Source organism: Temnothorax longispinosus, chromosome 6 (assembly GCF_030848805.1).
Source record: "Temnothorax longispinosus isolate EJ_2023e chromosome 6, Tlon_JGU_v1, whole genome shotgun sequence".
Classification (NCBI taxonomy): domain Eukaryota; kingdom Metazoa; phylum Arthropoda; class Insecta; order Hymenoptera; family Formicidae; genus Temnothorax; species Temnothorax longispinosus.
In genome coordinates, this window is record NC_092363.1 from 12,674,440 (window position 1) to 12,693,522 (window position 19,083).

Consider the following 19,083-nt stretch of genomic DNA (forward strand, 5'->3'; position numbering starts at 1 on the left):
ATGAATTTGTTGATTAAAGAATTGTGATAACTCTGTACTCACATAACATAGTACATACTGCACAGTACTTACATGCTTTTGTGGAAGAAAAACTTCATTGCATACATGTTATATTGGATCTAATTTTTCAACATTTCTATTCTTTCTCTTGAATATCTATTATTGAAACGCTTGCCAGCTCATATAACAAGGTTTTACACGTATTTTTTTTACAAGAGAGCTTAACTCTCATGTTGTTATTGGTATAAATTTTAACTAAATGCAATGTATTATCAGAAAAATTCTTACTTTATTATATTTTTATTTAACATAGTATCTGTATTGATTTATAAACAGCCATTTTTGTAACAGTAGAACAAAACAAATACATATCATCAGAGGTTGTGCAATATAACATTATCTTAATTTATGACCGATATCTGATAACGTTATCGGTGTCACAGAATGTGAAAATATGACAATATAAATACCAGCAAATATAAGTTCTTCTTTAAATCTCTTGACGAATAAGGGATGTGATACTGTGTCTCAACTCAAAATAGAAACTTATAAATTGAAAAAAGGAAAAGTGTACGAATATTCTAATTAACTATGTGTATCTTGTTTATTTATCGCAATCCAAACGCTGCTGTTAGATCTTATCGATTAATAATTGCATCAAATCGAGATGAAACATATAAACGTCCTGCATCATCAGCCCACTATTGGGAAAAACATCCTGAATGTTTGGGAGGTATGATGAAAATATCAGCAAATTTTCTGAAACAATAACATTGTGAAAATTTCTTTAAACATTTAATAGCTTGAATTACAATATTAAATTTAAAGGAAAAATATCAATTTTTTTAAATTTATATAAAATTATATGAGATAGGTACTGACATGGAACCTGGCAAAGAAGGTGGAACTTGGTTAGCTTTATCAATAAAAGGAAAAGCTGCTGTTATTTTAAATCTTAATGGAGAAAGTATAACCAATTCCTCAAGAAAAGGTCGTGGTTCTTTGATAAGCAATTTTATTACTTCTAATGATTCTATAGAATCATACTTAAGTACCTTACACAAGGAAAATGTTAATGGACAACCATACAATCCTTATTGTTTGGTTTTATTCAATTTAAAGTACGTAGATAATAGCTAATATTATAAACCTGAATATTCAGCTGCCTTTATTTAATTATAATAGTAATAAAATCTAAAATCTTACATAAGTAATTTTACTAAATTTCTTAATTACTGTGTATTTTTTTTTAGCAATGCTGACGTACATTATCTGAGTAGTATAAAATCTACTGGATCTAAAAAAATTTATAACAGTGATATTATAGGTATTGGAAATGGTGGATTAGATCATTCTTATAAAAAAGTGGAAGTAGGAAAGGAAGAATTCAAGCATGTTGTACAAGATGCAGATATATCAAAACAAGATGATCTAATTGAAAAGCTTATTCATTTTTTAAAATCAAAAAAAAAGTATGCCATCTATATTAAATTTTAATACTAAGATATTAAAATAATTTTAATATCAAAATTGTATTAATATGTTTGTATTCAGTTAATATAAAATATTCACGTATATATAATATATATTTATTACAGATATCTACCAGATGACGAATTACAAAGAAGATGTCCAATGAAATATAAAAATCTTAGTTCAATTTTTATTTCTGGAAAAGAATATGGTACAAGGACACATTCTATATTATTAATTGATGGTTCAAACAATGTAACATTTGTTGAAGAAACTCTTATGCCTGATTTTACATGGAAACGGCAACAATTTCAAAATAAATTGATATATGACAATACTTATTAATATTTAAGTGACTTTAATTAAGTCATTTAATACTATTTCAACATCTATTTCCGTAATAAAAAAAGGCTATGTTGTATTTATATAAATCAAAACTTAATTAAATAAAGATTGTTTCTTAAAAATATCTAAGTAAGAATAGAGATACACAAAACCAATAAGTTAAAATTTTAGTAATATAAAATTCAAAATATAATATCCATAGTATTCATAATAAATATTTATTAATTTCACTTATTGATAAAAATAAAAGACATATTCAATGTCATGTCTTGAGACATGTTCAATGGTATAAGAAATATTTAAGAGAAATCTTTTATTAACTATTGAAAACTTTATAGATTTATCATGTTTGATTTTTTAATTGAATATGATTAGAAAAATTATTCTTTTTAAAATAGTCTGAGGAAAGATATGCTACATAATCATATTATCAAGAAATATGATAATATCTCATGCTAAATGGGACGAGACCAGTCCATGTGTGTGATATATGTATACTGAGTGTTCAAAAGAGGTGGTACCAAATTTTAACAGTATGTAGTACTTGTGAAAACAAATAAAAAAGTCTTAATAAACATTACTCCAAAAATCACTTATTTCTGAGTTATAAGCTTTTTCTATAGCAGATGTTCGATGTGTCATCCACTTATTTTAACACACAATTCAGCACGCTTTCTCATTGAGGATCAAACACGTTAAAAAAATTCCATTTATTATTTTGTATTTCTGTCAGTACCAAGATTTTGCAATAAATATCTTTTTCATTGGAACCTATACTTCGAATTTTAAATCACGCTGGCAGAAAGTACGCGTAATATTACAACTACTAATAGGTTATTGCGATAAATATTAGCACATGCCTCAGTGGTCGAATTGGTACGACACCTTCACGGAATGAAGTTCCAGGTTCAAACCCTGGCTGAGGTAATATTTTTCGCAATGATTTCTTTAGTTATTTATATGCATATAGCATCAAAAATTAACTCGAATCGATTTAATTAGGTGTGGGGGAAGGATTTTACTACTCCAACCGGGAGCTGTGTTTCAAGTCTGACAAATCTAGTCGGCACGCAGTCAAAGGTTGGAAAATATGTAAAATAAAAATAAATAAAAAACTTTCGCGCATCATTTACCGAGCTTAGTTCATTTACCTTCTTAGTTAACCCGGTTTATTCGTATGGATTTTCCATTGAAACCTATACTTCAAATTTTAAATATCTTTTTATTTTAATTTTATGTTATGTATTCTTTTATTATAACAAACGCTAAAAAATTTTGAATTGTTTGAATTATATTATAATCATATTATATTCTATGATATTCTAATAATAATTAAGATTATTATTAAAATACTCTGAATTTTCTGATACAAAATTAATAATCCCATTGTGTATGTGGAAAATATGTACATTTTATATACAAAAATATATGTGCATGAACATGAACAGTACCGGTCAAAAGTATTGCATCACTTATGGAAAGGAAGTCGTTACTTTAATGAAGAAAGACGTATATAAATTTAATTACGACATTAAATAATTATCATCAATGATAATTATTCAACATCAATTAAATCATTAAGATCTTGATTTTTTTTTCTCAAAGTATTCCTATCAAAGCATAAAACATTAGGTACTAAAATAGAATTTTATATCATTTATGTACGTCTTTCTTCATTAAAGTAACAACTTCCCTTTCCATAAGCGATGCAGTACTTTTGACCGTTACTATACACAGTTTTCCTAATAATCTTTCAAAATGTGTTTAAACATACTTATTTACTATGTTTACGCGAGTGTTACTTCTGTAGTAACTTACGATAGTTCCTCCGCGTAAACAGGGTTTTGTAGTAATTTATAATTCACTCCACGTAAATGAGTGAATTATCCTAAGTTACTACATAAAATAATGTTTGCACATAAAACAATGTTTTATCACTATTAAATTTTTAGTAAAAAATATATTAAGCATGTCTCATCATCACTGTTAAATTTTTTATTACTATACAATTGCATAATGTTTTAGTATAATATTATTTCTGTAATAAAATTACAGAACATTATTTTTTACTTACCTATACAATTACAAATCATCTATGTCTTCATTTTCATCTTCTGTCTCTTCTATTGGCTTTTCGCCTAAATCAGAATCCAAAATTTCAGATGATGCATTTACTAATTCTTCCAAGTTTTTATTCATGTCTAGTAAAGGAGTTTCCTCTGATGATGTCTGGAAAATTAATAAATTAAAATTCAAGTTCTGTTTTATTTGATACAATGTAAGATAAAATCTAAGTCTAAAATAATAAAAACCTGTGAAAGAATTTCACGACCATCTAAATTCTTATTGACAAGATTTCCCATCCAAAATGCTGCTGCACTATCATTAAGGACCAACATCCCTTTGACTCTATAAATGAATTTCTCTGCTATAGATTTCGCTGCAGGCACATATTTAAACAATGGTAAATTCTTCTTTTCTGTGCAGTCGCAACATATAGCATGTAAGTATCGCGTACCATCTAAACATAATATATGATGTATAAGAAAAATATATGATATATGATAAATAAATTAGAAAAGAATATTATTTTTTTTTCTACTATCAGACACGCACGCACGCACGCATGCACACACACCTGCGCTCGCACACAGAATGTTTTATAATTCAACATTTTAATTTAATAAATTCTTTTTATGAATTTAAAACAAGTTTTTAGCAAAAATGTCCTAAAATTAACAACTTTATAATCACAAAATGATTGAAAAAGAAAGTTTTTTGTGAACTAAATAGATTACAGCTAAATCAACTAAAATTTATCTTTTAGATACTTATCATTTTAATAAAATATTTTAGTTGTGAGTAAAATAATAAATGATATCTTTTGATTTTCTAGTGAGAAAATTTTTGTTAATTTGTTAGATAACTAATCATTAAAATTGAAATTATAGTTCACAAGACATTCCATATAATTCATCAATAAAAACAATTTATTCCTTACTTTGCATCATTTTTAGAATACTAGTTACGTCGTCTGTTTGATACTTCAGATTATGTTCAAGTATTGGCATACCAGTATTTAGAAATTGTTTTATTAACAGTGGCATGTATCGTAAAAATAGTCGTATAGTAGGTTTTGTTTGCAACGTTTTACAAATTTGCACAAGTTTTTGAACATTTGAAGTAATATTGTGCCATACCTTTATTCTTTTTGGATCTCTAAAAAATGTAATCAGTAATTTGAAAAGAGTTAGTGTATTCATAATAAATTTGTAATAAATCTTTAGTAAAAATTCTAACGTGTAAATTCTAAAAATTCTAACTAATATAAAACTCATTGAATGTTTTTCTACACAAAATTTAGTTTCTACTTTTATAAAAAAAAGAAATAAAATAATACTTACGAGTTGACCGCTAATAATGCTATATTAATACCTTTAATTAAACCGTCAAATAGTTTTTTATATAACAAGTGAAAAATATATTTTTTCACAGAAGGTATTCTTGTTAAGGAACTTTGAACATTTTCAAAATTGTAGACTTCATCTGGTAACCATTTCAAAATTGACGTCACTGCCTTTAGAGGCGATGGTTCATTATCCATCCAGTTATTTAATAACTGAATAACAGATAACTTATATTGAGGACCAGTATGCTTATCCTCAGGCCATTCCGAGCAAAGAAATTCATACGCTAATTTTGCTGCAATCAATCAGTATAAGGAATTTATGATTTCTTGTACTGTTGAAAATGTCTACTGTTCTTGTTAAAAATTTTCAGTAACAGTCCACTTACCATGTTTACCCTTATACTCTTGGACATAAGTCTCAGAATGTTTCATTAATGATTGACACATGTTGACAAGAACATTAGCTAATGCTATTTCGGTAGCAATATCTAACAATGATTCAAAATATTTGTATGATTCTGCAACGAGTTCCTTACAAGACCGCAATAATGCATTTTCTTCATTGACTTGTCTAGCCAAAGTACGTAATCCCTCTAAAAAGATATATCAATAAAATATAAATAACATACATGTCAGATATCTAATTGTTATCTATAATTAACTAATAAAAATATCACACCACGTAGCAATGTATTGTATGTTACACTCGAAAATCCTTTCCAATTAAAAATGCTAGTGAGAAGGTGCAATAATAATATTGCGCCTTTTCGAAAATTGCAATTGTCATCTTGTCTTAATCTGCTGACAACGTCATCCAATTTTGAGCAGATCTTTGGTAATAAATGGATTAAATCTTTGACAAAACACTCAGAAGGTTCATTTTCGAATATTGTCAAAAGTTCTCTTACAAGGAAACACACTTGTTTTATTGATATGCCTTGTGTTTCAGATTGTGATGACTGTACATCTATTTTAACGTCCAAAAGGTAGGCTATCTAAATATCATGACACAGTATTATCAAACATAATCAAAGCTTGTAACGACAATTTAAGATGCATTCCGTTTCACACATGATATGTGTAATGCATTATTTAGCCTTGTTTAACATTTGGTGATAACAAGGATTAATGATGCATTATGCGCATCATGCGTGAAACGAAACACATCCTTAGAAGTTATGATATGTATGCAGTATCTCAAGATCACCAGATATCTGTTTAATTACAAATTCTTTGATTAATATTCAAAATAATTTTTTTTCTAAATTAAAAATCAGGCTATCAATTCAGTTTTTGGATAATACTTAGAAATATAAAGTTTTTTTTTATTGCAGCAATCATGTTTGCCAGTTTCAATTTCAAATAAATTTTATACTTTATTATTTTATTTAAAAAAAATTTTCATTTTACTATTACAATAAAATACTTAATATTTTATAATAATTTATACTATCTTGTGTATTTCTTAAATTTTTGCTTTCCCATTCCATTATCATTTCTCTTGCGTAGCTTCTTCACTACACAATCAAATTTTCTATTCTAACTTGATGAAAGACCAACCTTTCTGTTCTTCAAATCTTTCTGTTCAATCTCCATTTCTAATCTAATGATACAAGCACGGAATGAAAATGTTACGTTAATTGCTTTAATAACAAATAAGATTAAAATATGTATCTAGTATTTTTTGCCGTTTACTCGATTTCTTATTATACGTACGATCATGTTACAAAAGTGAATTACGAGATAATACAAAGAAAAATATTACAGATATAAAGATTCAGAATATTAAAAATATAGATATTAAGAGTAAAGGCCCCCACACAATAAAAAATATAAGGAATAGATATTAGCGATTAGGACTAAGAAATCAGAAATAAACCTGGATACACGATGAAAAACACAGGCAACAGAAACAGGCAATAACATAGGCAATAGATTTTTAACCTATTGGAAGCAGTGTATTAATGCTACACCAGCTTTGTTCCTGATTTCTTATTTCTATTCGCTAATATCTGTTCCTTATATTTTTCATTGTGCGGAGGCCTTAAGAAATTGAACTGTACTTTATATTTTTGTGTAATCATATTTTTTGTCTTTCACTAGTTTCTTCTTTTTAGCATGACCACATAAATATGAAGTAGTGATAGCAGCACAAGAAAAGAAGAACAAAGAATAGGATAATATAGATAATAAAAAATAAAGAAGCTTAACTGTAATTACAACTTAACCCTAGAACGGTTCACTGGGTCAGTATAACCCACAACGATTTTAAAAGTTGCGGCACTTCTATATTGTACGGGGAGGAGAGTCCGAATCAAGGAAAAAAAAATTTTTAAAAGCCCCCTACTAAGCTGCACTCATAACCGAACCAGTGCATTGAAAACTGCCGAGTAAGAAACATCGAAAGTTAGTCTCCGGGTTACACTAACCCAATGTATCGTTAACGTTAGTAAACCCGTGATATATACCAATTTTGAAAAAATAATTAAATAGAATTTTGTAATAAAATGGAATTAAAAAATCAACAAAACTTTTTTATTGATCTTATAACCCCAAAGTTATCTAATAATGTATGTACAATAACGCAAATTTTGCTACAATATTTATTGTCATTAGAATACTAATGTCATTAGAAATTTATTATTTATCAATTTTTCACTTAAAATATTTAATACAAAATGTCAAATCATGCAAAATTCATTTTATTCATTACCATAAAAAGTTACTAAGAGCCAAAAATTATCTATATTTATCATTCAAAATATGTACTTAATTATACTTTTTGGAAGTAATTGAAAATATGCATTAATCCCCTTAAAGTACAACTACAGACCTTTACAATCTCAGTAGAATTAGGTCACAACTCGTTTTAGAAAAAGAAATATGATTAAATAACCAAAAACCTCAATTTTACTCAATAAAAAAAATTTTGATTTGATATTTTGTAAATAGCTCGTGTGCAAAAGCTTTTTTGCTTTCTAACGTGGATATTCAAGTTCCTGAGATTCTAAACTATCAATTAAAAAAAAAACAGTTGTCCTAAAATGTGCATAGTTAATCAAAAGTTAAAGTAGAAAGAAAACGGCATTAGCTTAACCTATGTGTATCATCTACGTTACTTTTAGAAGTGCACCGTTCTAGGGTTAAAGTTGTCATTACAAAAATAGATATAAAGTATAAAATTGAATAAATATAAAGTAACTTATTTAAAACGTTAAAAAAATAGCATTAATTTAAAAAAAAAGGAAAAAAACATTAACTAAGTTAATAGCATTAACTTTATTTGACTTTGTCAATAAGTCGAGATTACATCAAGATTATTTCGATTTTTTCAGGATTCTCTTATTTTTATTGCACAGATCACCTAGAATTTTTAAAATTAAAAATCTAATTTGTATTATATGATTAAATTCACGCCACATTTACGTCACTGAATCTATGTAAACTAAGCGTAAAAGATACTTCTAATTGTAAAAAAATTATGTAATTAAAAAATATCTTTGGTGAACATTTAAGGTGTCAATCAGGAATAATTAGCTATACCCGAGAAAAAAAGTGTGTATAATATGGTCAAATATAAAAATACATTATTAGATATGAAAAGATCTAAATAACACATAATTTTATGATTACATATAATCAGATCTACAATTTGGTGTGATATAATCTTATCTCTATATAATCATTTCGACTTGCTCTTATTATACATATATGACAACAGATCTAGTTGAATATGATTATATATGTATAATTATATATATAATCATAATAACATGTAATTATACATATATGATTATATATAATCAGATCCGAAATTTGGCGCGTTATGATCTTACCTTTATATAATCATATTCGATCTTATTATACCTATATGGAGAGGTAAAAGCCATAGTGGTATAAGTCAATTTTTTTAAATATGAACTTGTGTGCATAGATGCAATTTATATATTGTACCTATAGATTGCATCTATGTAAACGAGTCAATATCTTAACAGACTTACACCACTATGGCTTTTTCCTCCATAAAACAGATCTGGTTGAATATGATAATATATAATTATATATATATATATATATATATATATATATATAACAAATTATATATATATATATATATATATATATATATATATATATAACAAAAACTATACACATAGTAGCACTCGCCGGAAAATTCTACCCCTATTTCATATACTTTTGGTAAAAATTCGGTTTCAGTGAATCAGTCAGGACATCTTCCTTTATATATATAGATATATAATATATATACACAATATATATTTTATTTAATATACGTATATATATATTCAATTGTATATATATAATCATATATAAATCATATTCAACCAGATCTGTTGTCATACATAATAAGATCAAGTTGAATATAATTATATAAAGATAAGATCATATCGCACAAAATTTCAGATCTGATTGTATATAATCATATAAAATTATTTAGATCTTTTCATATCTAATAATGTATTTTTACATCTGACCAAGGATAATAGATAATGGTATTAAATTATATGCTGTTATTATATCGCTTATCATATTTGCAATAATAATCACATATAACATCATTATCTGTGAAAGAGATTGAGCACACAAAGATTATCTTCATACAAACTTTTCTTTCTAGGATTTATACATAAAGTTCATTGAAAATGGAAACATATCTTGTATATATGCTAAAATTCTTGACATACCTTTGCGTCAAATTTTCTGAAATATGCTGGGTTTTTAGAGCATAATATAGAACCTGTTTCCCAGGATTCATTCTCTATTGTCACAGAAGCATTCATTTTATTTTCCTTTATAGATTTCTTTCCCTTTTTACTATTTTTTTTTTCAATTTTTACAAACGGCGGCAACGGAAAATAATGGAAGTAACATGGTGGTGGTTGGTATTTAGTGTCACATAATGTTAACAGCATAATCAATTCACTTTGCAAATATATCAAAGTATCTAAACGTTTTAGTACTTGTTTTCGCAGTAAAGGATCCGTTTGCGTGACAAAGCCCGAGATTATTTCTCTAAGCCTGTAACAGTCCTCTTACAGTTTTTTAGCCATTTACAATTTTAACCAGACTGATAAAATATTAGGAGTGCAGGTATCATATGTATATTACTGCATCATAAAAAAGATTTAATTAAAATAAGTGCTTACCAATTAATACCACATATAATAAGATCTAATGTTGAGGATTCTGGTATATCAAAGTTTTGTGGCATTAACATTCCGCATCCCAAAAGAGCATCTATGGCCTCTAATTCTTCATATTCACTGAGCCTCATACAACATGTCTTAAGAAGTCGAAATAGTATCGATGCAACTGGACCGTTTTTTTTATTTCCAAAATTTAATACACAGTTTTGTGGTTCGTCTTCTGCATTATTTAGACCAAATTTGGGTACTAGATCTTCCCTGAAGAAAAATTATATACATGTATGTATATGTATATGTATATGTGTATATGTGTGTGTGTGTGTGTGTGTGTGTGTGTGTGTGTGTGTGTGTGTGTGTGTGTGTGTGTGTGTGTGTGTGTGTGTGTGTGTGTGTATACACACAGCACATGCATCTTCTACTAAAAAGAATTGTTTCTTTATTATATCTTATATCATATATATATAAAGAAACAATTATATATCTTTTTAGTAGAAGATGCATGTGTCTGTAGCATTTAGATCAAGTTCATTGTCGCGACGGTACGTCGTCATCGTCAACGCGGAGTTCTCGGCTCAAGGACCAGGAGCCTTATAATGCGCTGGCTCGATTATGGGTGTATCTTAGTTAGTAGGGAGTTCTCCAAAGCATGCATAGTTTCCCCCCTCCCTCCCCGTACGATATAAAAGTGGCGCGACTTTGAAAATTGCTATGGGTTACGCTAACTCCGTGTATTGTTCTAGGGTTAATATTTATCTGATAATTTTAAAAGTAACAATTATCTTATAATTTTATATATAAATATAATTTCTTTTGAATGTTATTTTACTAAAATATGCAGTGGTTTGGGATATTTTATTTGGAGAAAAAAAATACTACTTCTTTAAAGCATCAGAAAAACTTATTATACAGTGTCTAATAAGCGTTAAATCTTGTAATCTCAGAGATCAGAGGACTATTTTTATTTCGTATTCCGCTTCAATATTTGTTAACTTCGCAATAAAGCTTTTCTAGCCAAACTTCATATATTTTTTTCTTATTTTTACTTGTAGAATATGATTCCGTAATTTGTCGGGTAAAACGCAGGACACCGTGTATGTATAAAATGTGTTCATATTCACGTAAATATAATAAATTATGTAAATAATCATAAAAGAATTCATATATATGTAGATATAATATTCACATATCACACACAAAACCTTTCAATTATATAGTATATTGTATTGCATCATTTACCTGGATTCGAATTTATCTGTCATGTACGTATTCACAAACTCATCTTCAATACAGTTACTAATTTTTTGGACAAAATCAATGTTAATGAGTTCAGTTCGTTCAATTATTTGTGCTAGTTGGTCATAAAACAGAGGCTGCGATTTACAACAACTTTTTACGCTCTTCATTACCTTATCTGTAAAAGATGTTTATATAAAACATTTATACATTTTTCTTCATTTACTTATTTATATTAATTACATTTACTTATTTATATTATTTCATAAAGCAAATGTTGCATTAAACTATATCATAAATAAATGTCTTATTTGAGCTTTTATACCACATATACACACACGCCACGCACACGCACACGCACTCGCACATATACGCACTTACTCACTCACTATAGTTACAGTAAGATTATGCAAAATAAACGTACTGAATAATTTGAGAGCTTGATCACATGTTTCAGCTTTCTCTGCCAAATGTTTTATTGCCATTACTGCTCCCATGACACCTTTACATTTTGTACTAAAATAAATAATCCAACATTTACGTTTTATATAAAGATTATAAATCTAATTTTTATGTTAATTTTATACCTGACTTACATGGGTTTTGCACTAGATAATTGTTTTTGTAACAATATAAATAAATCATCCCGTAAAGATTCTGAGGTAGAGTCATCAGCTAGACATAATCCATGCAATAAATCACTTAAAATGCCAACTTCTTCTAATCCAAAGCAATCTATTTTTTCTAGTAAAATTCTCAAATGATTGCAGTGTGATACTAAACAACCTCTTTCTGTTGAATTCTCTGCCATTTTGCAAAGTACATTCAGTGCATGTTTCATAGTTTGATCATTATTTCCCATAAGAAGAATAGTATTTTTTACAATCTCACGTTGCTTAAACGGCATTTCTTTTTGACTGAGAAACTGTAATCGAAACCATTCTATTGCAAAAATAATAAACACACGTTCTTCAGACTTCAACAGTTTACCCGCTAATTGCAATATTGACGATTGTAATTCTCGAACAACCTAAAAAAGATATATATGAATATGAAGCATAATACAATGTCGTACATATATGTATATATGTACAATATTGCATCATGCTATACATAATTGTGATTTTTGTCAAATAAAGAGACAAATATAAATTTTTCGTTTGCAAGATATATGTATACAAACCTCTTTATAATCATTGTAAAGTGTATGAAGCAAACTTATCCTGTAAAAACCACAACGTATATTTTGCTTCAATAAAGCTTCTGCATTTTTTTGCCTTATTGTCCCAGAGAATATTACGATCAAAATTATTAAATCTAATGGTTTTGGATTTTTATTAATATCTTTTATCACTGTTATTGCGACATCTGTTACATCTTTAGCCAGTAACATACATATCTTTAACGTTTTAATTATCTGTACTTGATTTTTATAACAGTTTTCAGCTTTATCTCCCGCAAGCGGTTGCATTTCTATATTACGTAATACAAACAACATTTGTTTAACAATATCAGAAGATACACAATCATTGAGAAGAAATCTGCAATACAATTAAAAAGTTATTGCAACAAAATATATTAAGAGCACGAATAACAAATAATAACAAATTTATAATTAAATATAAATATACCTGATGACAATTGGTACAAGTTCTATTTTCATATTCGTTTTTAACAATTGTAATACTTTAATTTTATATTCTTCCAAGTATTCCTTGCCAAGATTAAAACTGGCAATACAATTCAAAATTACATTCGTCAATTCGCAATTTTCCTCTAACATTTTTGTTAGAATTTCAGCGATAGTCTGATGCTGAGCATCTGACAAAACGTCAGGCAGAAATAAGATGAGTTCATGTTGAAACCACAATGGACACGTTTCTAATAGCTGTTGTATATTTGTAGTTAATATATCAATATCAGTTATAGTATCCAAAAAGCGAAATTGATGTAATAGTAATGCAGCCCAAGGAACTTCTTCTAAAGTGTCTCTATATAAAGATGTATAAAATGTTTGGATTAATTCAAATATGACTGTCTTTTTCAATATCATAATTATAAAACACATAACAAGCAATAGAATTAATTGTGCACGTGTGTGTATGTGTCTATGTGTGTGTGTCAGTGCATGCGTGTTGTACATATATACATACATATACAATTCCATAATTCCACACACACACACACACACACACACACACACACACACACACACACACACACACACACGCACGCACGCACGCACGCACGCGCGCACGCACACACGCACACACACGCACACGCACGCACACACACACACACACGCACACGCACGCACGCACGTTCGCGCGCGCGCGCGCATACACATTGTACATAGGTAAAAGCCATAGTGGTGTAAGTCAAATTTTTAAAAATATTGACTTGTGTGCATAAATGCAATTTATATGTTGTACAGTTTGCATCTATGCACACGAGTCAATATCATAAAAAATTTGACTTACACCACTATGGCTTTTACCCCACCATATATATACATATTTATTATATTATATATATATATATATATATATATATATATATATATATATATATATAAGCTAATAATACTTTGTATTGTAAAAAATATTGTTCGTAGAACTTTTAAACAGTTTATATAATTTTTCATTTTATTATAAAATAATGAATAAAATAAAAATTTAATATATAATTTAACAAATTTAATATAAATATATAAAAATACATGTGTGTGTGTGTGTGTGTGTGTGTGTGTGTGTGTGTATATATATATATATACACACACACACACACACATGTATTTTTATATATGTATTTATATTAAATTTGTTAAATTATATATTAAATTTTTATTTTATTCATTATTTTATAATAAAATGAAAAATTATATAAACTGTTTAAAAGTTCTACGAACAATATTTTTTACAATACAAAGTATTATTAGCTTTTTTCATCAAAACAGCCGTATACATTTAATCCTTTTTTTACTATCTAAATAGTTTAGCTACAAATTAATTTTTTCTGACAGAAAACTTCCATCCATTTTCTAAAATAGTTCTAGTTCAATTTCAGTAAAAAGGCTTTATGACTAATTTATTTTTTTTCTAGAATTAAATAATATTGTTTTTAGAATTAAATATTATGTTAATCACAACTATGTTGATAATACTATATAATACTTATTTATTTTCAAATTAATCACATAAAAAATACTGAGTAAGACATGAATTAGACTTTTAAGTAGTTTCACTAAAATATTTTTCAATTTTATACGTGGTCTCCTCTCTCTCTCTCCCTCTCTCTCTCCCCCCTCCTCCCCCTTTCTCAAACTTCTGGAAAGCAGTGTACACACATACATATATATCAATATTCGAGATTTGAAATCAATATTAATTTTGGTAAGTTGAAATCCTGAGACACGTAAAAGAAAATTATCATGTTTCAATATTTGTATCAATTATCATATTTTATTTATTTGTGAATAAAGACTATCGCATAGGCAAAAAATATTTGAATTTAGAATCAGCAAAATTATAGATTTCAATCTTCAATACTTACGCTAAAAGAATAGATTCATTAAGTTTAGACATAAAGATATTATATACGTCTGTTTGAATTTCTGTAACTTCTAATAGAATTCTTGCAAAAGTCATTTTGCTTAGAACACCAAAACCATTATCAGTAGATATTTCCACATCCTTCAACATTTTTTCAAAATTTTCTTCATTTCTAATATGCTCCTCTATGGAATCAATTATATATATTTTTTGATATTGCTTTAAATTCAATACTTTTTTCATTTTCCATTTGACAATGGATGGAGGAACGTCTGTAAAAATAAATCTTAGATGTAAAGTATCTTCTAAATTTTTTAAAAATTAAAAAATAGAAAAAAAATATGTATAATAAAGAAAAACTTACTAAGTGTATATATGCCATCAGTTGATAGTACAATACCACATTTCTGTAAAAAATTAGAAAAAACAGATGGTACATAGAAATTTTGCTTTTCTGAAAGATGTTCTTCATTATTAATTATATGTTTCTTTAATTCCTTATTATTAATTTTATTTTTCTCTGATTCTGCGCATAATTGAAATTCCTTAGATTTATCTTGTTTATTTTTCTGAGAACTATAAGGTTTAGTAACTGTTTTAATAGGTGATTTGTAACATATTTTCCTAGAAGAACTGATATTATCTTGGGTAATATGCTTTGTATTTCTATCAAATGTAGTTTTGCTCCTTTTCATCTTTATAACGTTATATTCATTGTTTGAAAGATCAAGATTATCTGAAGTTTCTTCTAAATTAAGATTTGCAATTTTATGCTTCTGTGCAACTGATTTTTCCACAGATGGATTAGCAGTATCCAAGGACTTATTTGTTGTTGATACACTATTTCTTGATAAATGTATATTCTCTTGTTGACTTGACATAAAAGATGTATTTGCTTGGTTATTAAGCTGTTTTGACATTGATGTCTTAGCTTTCAATACTTTAGAGGCAACAACTAAATCATCCATTTCTGACACATCATTCTCAGATTCACAAAAACTTTTTTTTTTACTTTTAATAGAGAAATTGTTCTTTTCTCTCGAAATATTTAAGGATCTTAACGTTGACGATCTGATATCTGACAATTTTTCTTCACAAAATAAACCACTCTTTTCCTGTGTTATAATATTAGTGCTGTGGGAACTCATTTGTTTATTGCCAGAGTTTATTTTCTCTAACGATTGATTAATAAGATTAATTGGTTGTACTTCTTTGTGCAAGTTACTTTTTGTCAATTTTCTCTTATCCATAGTGAAATTAGAAGAAATTTTTTTCTCTTTCTCAGTATTCTCGGAATTAGAAATTTTAAAACTGATTGAAAATAGCACTTCGCAATTGATGGTGATTTCTTAGCAATTAAAAGATAAAATTTATCTTTTAAAACTTATTTCACCGTCACAGTACTTATCAGAGACAAAGAAACGAGCATAAACAAATTCTTTTAGGCGGGACTTTTTTTCACAATGTCATGGACTAAACCATAGTATATAAGGATATACAGTAGGGACAAAGAGGAACTTGGAACCTCAAGGCCATCGCACACAAAATGCATTAAAGCGGGGAGCACAAACTTCTGCACAACACATAAAGCTATATTCACACAAACTTGCATAAGCCCATAAACATAAGCATAAGAGAATTGATTGGTCCATATGCATGTGCATAAGGAAATAGACCAATCCGTTTCTTTATGCATATGGTTACATATGGTTATGCACCTATGCAAGTTTGTCTGGATAGACCTTAAAGGTGGAAGCACATAAAATTGCAGGAGCCATGAGCACGAATGCAGAAGCCATATGCGCATGCGCTATGGTGTCTGCATACTGCCTATGGCTTCTGAATTTTCAATCTTCATAAAAATACATAAGCATAGTGTATGTAGATTGAAAATTCAGAAGCCATAGCAGTATGCAGACACCATAGCGCATGCGCATATGGCTTCTGCATTCGTGCTCATGGCTCTTGCAATTTTATGTGCTTCCACCTTAATGCGTAAGGGCTCAGTCACAATGAGAAAAATAAGGAATAAGATAAAGGAATAAGGAATAAGGGAATGTCGCATCTCACTTCAGTACACGTACATTAAAGTGAGATGCAATATGCCTTATTCCTAATTCCTTTATCTTATTCCTTATTCCTCTCATTGTGACTGAGCCTTAAGCATAAAGGCCATCGCACACAAAATGCATAGCTTAGCATAAGCGTAGCATAGGACCGCTGGACCAATGAGCATCTTATGTAAATCAATATGGCGACTTTATGCTGGATGCTCATTGGTTTAGCGGTTTTATGCTATGCTTATGCTAAGCTATGCATTTTGTGTGCGATGGCCTTAAAGGTCTATCCAGACAAACTTGCATAGGTGCATAACCATATGCATAAAGAAACGGATTGGTCTATTTCCTTATGCACATGCATATGGACCAATCAATTCTCTTATGCTTATGTTTATGCGCTATGCAAGTTTGTCTGGATTGACCTTAAGAAAATTGATTGGTCCATACACATGTGCATAAGAAAATAGACCAATCAATGGCTACGTTCAGCCGAACCTCTACTTAGCGAAGCGAAAGGTAGCAATTGAATGTGATTGGTTCTTACCTTTGGATCCAACCAATTACACTTAATTGCTACCTTTCGCTTCGCTAAGCAGAGGTTCGGCTGAACGCAGCCAATTTTCTTATGTTTACGCATTATGCGTTATGCAGAAGTGTGTGCTCCCCGCTTAAGGTGGAAGCACATAAAATTGCAGGAGCCATGAGCACAAATGCAGAAGTCACATGCGCATGCGCTATGGTGTCTGCATACTGCCCATGGCTTCTGAATTTTCAATCTACATAAAAATACATAAGCATAGTTTATGTAGATTGAAAATTCAGAAGCCACAGCCATGGGCAGAATAAAGGCAGGGGCCCGATTCTCTAACGAGAAACGTATGCGCAAACTCTGCTCTAACAGAAAGGCTGCAAATTGATTGGCTATCGCACAGTTTTTAGCCAATAAGCTTGCAGCTTTTCTGTTAGAGCAGAGTTTACGCATACGTTTGTCGATAGAGAATCGGGCCCCAGATACCATAGCGCATGCGCATATGGCTTCTGCGTTTTGCTTATGGCTCCTGCAATTTTATGTGCTTCCACCTTTAAGGTCATTGCACGTAACAAAGTTTAGGCCATCGCACACAAAATGCATAGCTTAGCATAAGCGTAGCATAAGATCGCTAAACCAATGAGCATCTAACATAAAGTCGCCATATTAATTTACATAAGATGCTCATTGGTTTAGCGGGTTTATGCTATGCATATGCAGCCTATGCAATTTTGTGTGCGAGGCCCTTTAAGCGAGGAGCACAAGAAACATGGGCAGTGAAAAGCAGCAGCAGATTGTACTGATTGGCTATAAAATAGAGAAGTTTTCGAGTTCCTAGATCTTCTCTATTTTGTAGCCAATCAGTACGATCTGCTGCTACTTTTCACTGCCCATAAAATTTCACCTTTATGCGAGATCCTGAGCAGGGCATCGATCATGTATTTTCACGTGAAACTTTTCACTTTTCATTTTTCACTTTTCACTTTTCATTTTTCACTCATTCAGATTTCTCGTGAAACTTTTCACGTATAGCGATCATGTAATGTAGCTTGGATGCGTGGAAAGTGAAATCAGTACAGCACTGCATATACGACAAACCGCAAAATAATATAACCTATAACTTGACAGACAAAAATAACATGAATGTGACTATGAAACAAAAGGAAATGTTGTTAAATTATTTAAAACGCAATCCCGAATTAGTGACGGGAAGAATAGACAGAAAAACCGAGAGTCGATTACATTTGGTAAATTAAAAGTATTATTACATGTATTATTGAAAATGTTAAATAAATAATTATTTTTTACAAAATAT

At 29.0% G+C, this 19,083-nt stretch overlaps 2 protein-coding genes across 2 annotated transcripts; one reads left to right on the top strand and one right to left on the bottom strand.

The window, feature by feature from the left end:
- Nucleotides 1-269: 269 nt before the first annotated feature.
- Nucleotides 270-16,673, bottom strand: Fancd2. Its single transcript, XM_071781518.1, has 16 exons — nucleotides 15,544-16,673; nucleotides 15,181-15,451; nucleotides 13,260-13,619; nucleotides 12,812-13,169; nucleotides 12,225-12,658; nucleotides 12,053-12,144; nucleotides 11,632-11,806; nucleotides 10,396-10,653; nucleotides 9,934-10,267; nucleotides 5,907-6,222; nucleotides 5,614-5,820; nucleotides 5,223-5,520; nucleotides 4,820-5,037; nucleotides 4,131-4,339; nucleotides 3,893-4,047; nucleotides 270-759 (listed from the first exon to the last, which is right to left on the bottom strand). The coding sequence occupies exons 1-15, from the start codon at nucleotides 16,427-16,429 to the stop codon at nucleotides 3,901-3,903; spliced, it is 4,563 nt and encodes a 1,520-aa protein (XP_071637619.1). The 5' UTR covers nucleotides 16,430-16,673; the 3' UTR covers nucleotides 270-759; nucleotides 3,893-3,900.
- On the top strand, nucleotides 592-2,398 carry Tango2 (transport and golgi organization 2). The gene is made up of 4 exons (XM_071781528.1): nucleotides 592-733; nucleotides 875-1,121; nucleotides 1,254-1,472; nucleotides 1,599-2,398. Exons 1-4 carry the CDS (start codon nucleotides 592-594, stop codon nucleotides 1,816-1,818), a joined length of 828 nt encoding a protein of 275 aa, XP_071637629.1. The 3' UTR covers nucleotides 1,819-2,398.
- Nucleotides 16,674-19,083: the final 2,410 nt, after the last annotated feature.

Coding starts and splice junctions, on each gene's coding strand:
- Tango2 (XM_071781528.1), top strand. CDS start 592: ATGTGTATCTTGTTTATTTATCGCAATCCAAACGCTGCTGTTAGATCT. Junction 1,122..1,253: donor TTGGTTTTATTCAATTTAAA/GTACGTAGATAA, acceptor ATTTTTTTTTAG/CAATGCTGACGTACATTATC. Junction 1,473..1,598: donor TTTTTAAAATCAAAAAAAAA/GTATGCCATCTA, acceptor TATTTATTACAG/ATATCTACCAGATGACGAAT.
- Fancd2 (XM_071781518.1), bottom strand. CDS start 16,429: ATGGATAAGAGAAAATTGACAAAAAGTAACTTGCACAAAGAAGTACAA. Junction 11,807..12,052: donor TCAAGCTCTCAAATTATTCA/GTACGTTTATTT, acceptor CATCTTTTACAG/ATAAGGTAATGAAGAGCGTA. Junction 5,521..5,613: donor AGAGTATAAGGGTAAACATG/GTAAGTGGACTG, acceptor GATTGATTGCAG/CAAAATTAGCGTATGAATTT.